Genomic DNA, 8,220 nt, shown 5'->3' with positions numbered 1-8,220 from the left:
TAAAGGAAGAAAAGAAAACAATGGAAAAAAACAAAAAACATTTTTTGATTAAGTTGGAACAAAGCCCTTTGGAACATTAGGAGGTGTTATTATTGGGCTTTTATGCAGTACAAATCTAGAAGCACATTCCAGAAAACTGCAAAGATGTTCAAATACTCAGTTCCACTAAATAAAAATCCTTATTTAGAGTTGCCTTTCATCATTAATAGCTGGAACACTGATTAATTCTTATTTCCCATATTTATTGATGAAAACTATTTTGATGATGGCATTTAACAAATTGTATTTGCTTGTTTGCTGTTCCCAATAAAATATGTTGTTTTTAGCATGTAAAGCTTTTTAACTTTCTGCTGGTCAAATTACTTCCCTCTCTTTGCAAAAGCTTTGCCAGCTTTACACAGCTTTACACTCTTTTGTTTTCTTTCAGCAAAATGACCAGAAGCTTTAAGGAAATGTTTAATCTTAATGCAATTAGTACAACAGACTAAAAACAGACCGACTTCAAAGCAAATCTCTTAGCTTGTTGGGTTGAACACATTTGTTTACACCAGGGGGAAATAAAAGAGATTTAGTTTAAATTTGACCACCACCAGCAGGCAAGGAAGGTAAAGTGTCTTTCCCAAGGACATGACAGAGACGGATGGAACAGGAATTGAACCAGCAACCCACCAATTGTGGGACAAATCCTGAAGAATGGAATTAAGCTCTGGTTGTAGATGTTCAATCTCACCTGGAGCACAGCTGCTCTGATTGGCTGATGTTCTGGGTCTTTTCCCACACAGGGGGCAGGAAGAGCATTCTGATGAAGCAGACTGGTCCCAGTATGATGTGATGCATTGGCTACAGAACCAGTGTCCACAGTTGGTAGAGACCGGATCCATCAAGACGTTGTGACAAAAAGCACAGCAGGACGGCTGCTCCTCCTCCTCACCAACGCTGCTACCCTCCCTCCATCTGTGAAAACATTTCTCCATTGAAATAATTCACTAACAATAAGGTTGATCTGTCCTACTGAATCTGTAGAGGTTCATGAAGTTACAATGCAACAATGGTCCAACGTTGGCTTGCAACAGAACCTCAGAACATTAAGGATTTCTGGGTTGAAGTATTTCATTTCATTATATTTGGCTTTATGATTAATATTTTGTTTATTGTATTTGTCCATTTCAAAACATTTCAGGGACGTTCAGTTATTAATGATTAGGCCCAAGCAGCGACAGCACTGAGAAGGCCGATTGTAATCTCGACATTTCCTATTTGTATTTTTCCAACAAAATACACAGCCTTTTGGAGGCCTTAACATATTCAAAAACTCACCAAACTTCACCCAAAATTGTCCACCGTGTGAAATTTTTGAATTCCAGTAGAATCAAAAATGGGTGTGGCCAAACTACTTTACTGCCCAAAGAGATCAAAAGCTGATTAAGCACTTGATTCCACTGTAGACAGACGGATAAACAGAACTCCATCTCATAAATCTCACAATGTTCAGTTCTTTTATTGGCCAGATAAAGTTGGCTCTACTAAACTTGACTTCATGATTACCCTTTGGACTTTGGTCTTCTGCTCATTTTGTAGTTTATTGTCAAGCTGTTTACAGTTGTATGTCCATGTTTATGAACCTCATTCCTGCTTAATTACAGTGGTCTATATCATTTTATGCTCTGTGTTCTAATTTCCATTTTGATCTGATCTCTTCTGGGTTTATTTGCCACCAAAGGTTCAGAGGGCTCTAGTCAGTCCATCTGATTAGTAGAAGCTAAAACCAATGTTGAAAGTTGAATATTTTTTTCTAGGTTGTAGTACAAATGTCTTTGTACTTTTTTACATAAGACAAAACGAACTAGTAACTTTTCATTGAGATATATGAACTTGTTTTAAGTCAATCATTCTTGAATGTTGATAAAAAGGATCATTTTCATTAGAAGAACTTTTCACTTACTTTCTATGTATTTTAACTTGCTTTGGGCATTTTGGCTGTGCATCAGTTAGAAACTGGTTTCTTACTCTGAGTCTGAGGGTCCAGGTTCATTACTGAAGTAAAGTGCTTGTTCTTTTGACCAGTCACTCCTCATAGACAGACAGGTGGATCCTGGAGGTTTTGCTATCTCTCTGTGGTTCTGACCTCTGAAACTCAAACATGTTATTCAGATCACATTAACCAGTGACAAACAGTGATAAAAAACACTAAAGAAGCTCTGAACATAAACTCTGTCAGTGGGTTGAGACATTGATGTACTGATTCATATTCTTTGCTTTTCAGCTTTCAGATTAAATTAAAAATCGCACAATATGTTCATGTAAGATGCCAACCAACTAGCTAATATCATATATAGTTTATCTCTGTAGAGTCTCTGACACAGAAATATATTTCTTACTTGATGTCGGATGGGCCAGCCTCATTACTGAAGTCTGGAGGTCTTGATTTGCACCAATCATTTTTCATAAAACGATAGCTGGACCCTGAAGGTTCTGCTTTGTCTTTCTTTAACTCACAATCATCCATCATCTAATTGTCAGTCTGAGAGAGAGAAATTAGTAACAATGAGTTTTTAGTAATTACTTTGTAGTTTATCATAAAGGAAGCATATTACCACCTAAACAATATTGTCAGAATTAGATTAATCCCAACAAGATTCTAAAAATTTAGTTTATGCCTTTGTTTTGAGCAGACTTGATTTCTGCAACACTGTTTTCACTGAACTGTCAGAAAAAATTAATGACAGTTTCAGTTTCTTCAGAATGCCGCTGTGAGAATCATTAGAAAAAACAAAAAGGTGGGCATGTCAGTCCAGTTCCAAGGGTTTATAAGCTCTCACTAAAAGCCTAGTCTACACCTCTGATCTTCTCCAATGCTATAGACATTAAAACCATTAAGACCATCTGAATCAAACCCAGTAACCATTTCATGAGTCAGAACTAAATCTGCTGAAGCAGCCTTCAGTTTTTATGCTCCAGAAATCTGGAATGCTTCCATCCCGAGTTCTACTGAAATGAGTTCAAAAACTCATATTTGTTGTTGCTTACACTTACCGTTTTTAACTTTATTTTTAAAACCTTGTTTAGTTTTAATGTATTTGATGCCTTTTCTTAATGTATGTTGTCTTTAACTTTATGTTTAAATGTTTTGAGTTGCCTTTGGCTGAAACATGCCATTTAAATGAAGCTGCCTTGCATAGTAACTGTAGAAAGTAAAAAAGGAAGAATGTGGATAACACTCACCTTGATTAAGATTCTTCTTTGTTCTGTTCTCTTACTAAATGGAGTCTGAACTCCTGATCTAGTTTCTGATTATAACTGACTCACCTGAGACTCCACCCCCATTTATTTACCTGTTTAAACAGGTAAATTTACAGTGAATTTACCTGTTTAAACATCTTTATTGCAATTATTCTTCCCTTTGTATCAATAGTAAAGTAGAGCTATAAAACATTTAAACAGTTTTTCTGATTTTTTTGTTTTTAGCTAATTTACAGTCAATTTATATTTGCAGGAAATATATATTTTATCTCTGTAAACCACTAACTCTCTGATTGTAAAACTTGTAGCTATGTTTGAAAACCAAACTGGATGAAGATCTCAGTCGGAGCCCCAGGTCCAGTAATTGTCTGGTTAACTTAGAAACAGGTCATATCAGACTTTGTGGATTTGGATACATTGTGACTCTGCAGGTTTAGTTCAGTCTGATTCTAGGAGATTTCTTCTATAAAGAGACACTGAGATGTTTCAGAGTGACACTGACAGCTCAACTGACATGGAAAAATGTCAGCCGAGCTGATATTCAGAAAACATGAAAGAAGTAGTGAGTGTAGTGACTGTAGTGAGTGCTCTCCTTCTAGGTAAACATCCCTACTGCAATATTCAAGGTCCAAAGTATCTCTGTGATACCAAGGGAGCAATTCACTTTACAGCAGGCAGTAAAAACATTAAAATAAGGGGGTTGGTTTTTACCAGCCTGGCACCTGGAGGAGGTTCCACATGTTGCTGCTGTAGAGGTGAATTCTTTTCAGATGGAGCCACAGATCCAACAGAACCAGAACCGTTCTGCAAGAAGAACAGAGAAAATCCCCCAAACAAAATCTGACAGTCTCTGAGCTGCTAAAGAAAGTGTTTCCAATGTTCTCCAAAGGAGGCTGTAGAGCAGATGAAACTTCAGGTGTTTAAACCTTTCAAAGAAGCATAGAGGAATATTTGATTTAAAATCACAAAAACGTCAATCCTCCAATGGCGGAAACCATCACTTCCTCACTGAGCTGTTTGAAGCAGCAGATAAAATGACCAGAGCTGCTCAAACACCTGCAGGAAATATTTAATATATCATTTAAAGAAAATACAAAACTTCATTAGAATAAACCAAATATGCAGGATATAAACTGCTGAAATGAGCTTTATTTTTTTTAATTACAGGACAAAAATGAATCAACTTTCCAGTACATCTTCACTGATCCAAAGATCAGACACAAAATGAAAGACATGAGAAAATGGACAGGATGAAAATCTTTCATCTCAGAGTTCATCAGAGTCTCTTCAGACTCAAACTGCTGCAGCTTCAACCTCTGAGGATCAGCAGGACACAGAGACGATTCTCTACTTTACAGAGATCAGTCCCATCTCCACCTGCAGAGAGAAGAAAGAATCAGAGATCAGAGCAGTGAGTTTCCAGCTTCTCTCCAGCAGCAGCAGTCAGTGACGCAGCACATCCAGTAGAAAGAGCAGCAGGGCCTTCAGTTGTGTTCAGAGCAGCTTCCTCTCTGCTCTCATCTTAACGTGTTGCAGTGAACACACTGAGCTCCAATCTCTCACTCCTTGTTGTGTGAGGTGCTGACCCACTCCCATCTCACTCCTTACTCTGAGAACTAATCTAACCAGCTCTCTATCCTCCCAGCATTAAGATCTCTAAGCCTGCAGTATATTACCTTCCTCAGAAATCATAAATAACGTATTAATTTGGTTTACCAGAGAAGACTTGGCTGTATTTCTAACAGTCTACAGTCGTGTTACCCGACTGTCTTTCAATGCATTAACCAGCTTGAGCAGCCAGAAGTCTTCTTCACGTTTGATCCGTGGTGCAGGAGGAAATGACAGACTTAAACCAGAGAAACTCTGAAGCCATCTGCTGAGCTCAGAATTGATCCTGTAGCATGTATGCTACAAAATGGTTTGTTTAAAAATGACTTGGAAAAAAAGATAGCCATATGTTAGAGGATTAAACATTGTCACAGCTGAAAAAAGTATAGAGGACAGAGAGCACAGACACAATAAGTGCAGGTGACATGTCTGTTACATCCTTCAGCACAGGGGCCATAGCCGGGGCCAGGACCAGTTCTAGAGGTATCGGCCCCTGTTTGCCTGTCTAGAACCAACCATGCCAGCCATCTACTGACCTTACAATTTCTACAAGATCCTTCAGCTGCTGAACATCTGACTCCTTCAGGCTGTTGTCTCTCAGCTCCAGTTCAGTCAGATGGGAGGGTTTGGACTTCAGAGCTGAGGCCAGAGAACAACAGCTGATCTCTGACAACCCACAGTTGTTCAATCTGAGTAAAGAATAAAACATGTGAGCTGAAGCCAACAGGATGCAGGTTAACCAGTCCAACAGGACTAGTTAAAGAGCTGTTAACATTAAAAGTGACAAGCTACTGTTGACTTCATCTCCAACAGCAGCTCCATCAATACAAACTCATGTTCTCCAGCCATTTTTTAAAAAATTTCATAGAAAACAATAAAAAAAAGACAAATGTTGAAGTAAATATGGATAAATTCAACTATTTAACAGTTATTCTATAGCGATAAAATCATTACATCATGGCAAATATTGACTGCATAACTAACTTTAACAGATGAGACACACAGAACCAGAACCTCATACTGTGTGTGACATGCTGTGTTTGAGTATCTTAGCCTGCAAAATGATTCAACATCAGAAGTTTTATATATTTCCTGTCAGAGGAAAACCAGGAGCTGAAATTCACTTTTTCTGCAGGTGGTGGCGCTAACCGCCACCTGGTGGCATGAACTCCTACCACCATCACCTAGAAATAAGAAATGAACTACTTTAAAGTCATCCAGTATAAAATGAAAAAAAAACCCCACAATCATATTAAAGTTGTAAATTGATTCAAAACATTAAAATAAAAGCTCAATCAGCATTTTTCATTTCTTCTATGTTCCTCTTTCAACAGTCATTGTGCTCTTATAAGCAATTAGATAGATGGGAATGGAGTTATGCATGTGAACCCCACATGCATTTGTTTCGTGTTTTTTTTTTTTTAAAGAAATCACGTGAAGTTTTGAAAATGAAAAATTTTTTACCTCAACCAAACTAGACTTTACCATGAACATCCTGAGTGTGGAGCAGTTTAATATCAATATGTCTGCCGATTAATGTAAACCCAACTTTAATGTCATAAATATTAGCTCTAAATCAAAGCATGATGCTATACCTCAGTTTCTGCAGCTTACAAAGAAGAGTCTCTAGAAAACCACAGAGCTCCTTCACTACAGAATCTTCCAGGTTGTTGTAACTCAGGTCCAGTTCAGTCAGATGGGACGGGTTGGACTTCAGAGCTGAGGCCAGAGAAGAACAGCTGATCTCTGACAAGCTGCAGTTACTCAAACTGAATAAAGAATAAAAGATGTGAGCTGAAGCAACAGGATTAATTAAATTAATTAATTTCACTCAACATAGAAGCATAATGCACGACTAAAAACAGAGATGATTCTATATTATATTGTTAGACAGGATGCTGCATTACAAAAAACACCAATCTACTATCGATGTTTGTTTACCAAAGAAACAAGAACTAATTCACTATAAACATCTGATTTCTTCACCCAACCATCAGAATTGATATTTAGGTGGAGGCCAACAGTTCAGAGCTCAATGTTGTGTCTGTTAAAAGGTGAAGCTAATAAGACACATTCCTTTTCCAGTTTTCATCATATTTGGAGAACATTTCTGAATAAATTATGTTTATTTTCTAAAGGACTTTCCTGCTTCTGTCTTGACTCCTTTATTGTGAGCTATATTACATAATGCTCAAATAATGGAGAGGATATTTACATAAAGTCTGAAGTCATTTTAATGGTAATAAATTCCAAAATAACATTATATTTTAGTTGTGGACTGTGGACAAGTCTGCCATCAGAGAGCTGCTTTATACTCATTACTGCTCCCCTGTAAAAACAGGAGCAGCACTAGAAACACATGAGAAAAGTCGGAGTGGGATCACCGGGATTTAGCAGCGCTGCTAGCAGCTCGTTTCTCTGAAGAACGGACAGCAATAAAGGCAGAGAAACAGTGAAACTGTGGCCAGCTTTCTGACAGAACTGATGTTTTACACTGATAGTGTGAAACACTGAAACTACATTAGCTTGTGATGTGAAATGTATTTTTTTTATTTAAAATAAATAAATAAAGTTCAGGCATGGCTACTTGCTTACATCTTTTGACTTTATTATGTAAATCCAAAATGTTGCACCTTTAAAAAACAAAGTCCCAGAATGCAGAATGCAGAACTTAAAGAAGCCCTTTAAGCAAAATGTTTAGAATTAAAATTAATTACTAAAATAAGTATTAAAACGTAGGTGAAAGAGTTTAGTTCAACAGAGAAAAACAAACCTCAGGATTTTGACTTTACAGACCGAACTCTCCAGTATGTCACACAGGTGCTTTATGCCAGAGTCTGTAAAGGTCCTCACTCCAAAGATCTCCCTTATTTCCACTTCAGTCAGGTGGGAGGGATTGGACCTCAGAGCAGAGGCCACAATTTTACATTCGGCCTCCGAGAGTCTACAGCCAACAAGTCTGTGATTAGAGAACAAGTACAGTCAGTTGTACAGTAATTAAATCAGACAATCTGATGCAGATTTAATGCAGATTAAAATATCAATGTTATGTCATCATGTGATAAATACCTGCTCTTTATATAATTTTTCCATAGACATAACACAGTGAAACTCTTCAGTTCACAGTTAAGATCATGGTTAAGATTACAGTTCAGATTATGGTTTGGGTAATTGTCCTGGTCTTTATTCATGTTGTGAACATGCTTTAGGTCACATTTCAGTTCTAGGCCTGGTGTAGAGAAAATGTTTTTTCAAAATATTTAAACACATTATAGGCATATATATTTCATTTTAAATGATTAGCACGATATCAGGTTAGTTATTAAAAAATTATCAATTAAATGATTTTAAAGAAATATTGTGTGGATATTA

The 8,220-nt window shown here is 37.1% G+C and overlaps 1 protein-coding gene across 3 annotated transcripts in view; it reads right to left on the bottom strand.

Annotated features, from left to right (window-relative positions):
• LOC103156745 (NACHT, LRR and PYD domains-containing protein 12-like) overlaps nt 1-8,220 on the bottom strand; it is a 113,516-nt gene that overhangs the window by 50,631 nt on the left and 54,665 nt on the right. The window contains exons 7-10 of one of the 3 annotated variants that reach the window (XM_016664572.1): nt 7,622-7,807; nt 6,444-6,617; nt 5,385-5,537; nt 4,393-4,617 (exon numbers count right to left, since the gene is read on the bottom strand). The exons of 1 other annotated variant lie outside the window; for it this stretch is intronic. In XM_016664572.1, coding sequence (XP_016520058.1) covers nt 4,602-4,617; nt 5,385-5,537; nt 6,444-6,617; nt 7,622-7,807 — 529 coding nt within the window. In that variant the 3' untranslated portion in view covers nt 4,393-4,601. Of the gene's footprint in view, nt 1-4,392; nt 4,618-5,384; nt 5,538-6,443; nt 6,618-7,621; nt 7,808-8,220 lie in introns of those variants that run through there. One more of the 3 variants, XM_016664571.1, reaches the window with a different exon arrangement.

Source organism: Poecilia formosa, unplaced genomic scaffold, assembly GCF_000485575.1.
Source record: "Poecilia formosa unplaced genomic scaffold, Poecilia_formosa-5.1.2 Scaffold497, whole genome shotgun sequence".
Classification (NCBI taxonomy): domain Eukaryota; kingdom Metazoa; phylum Chordata; class Actinopteri; order Cyprinodontiformes; family Poeciliidae; genus Poecilia; species Poecilia formosa.
Note: the sequence above shows the minus strand (reverse complement) of the source record. Positions and strands in the feature narration are given on the sequence as shown.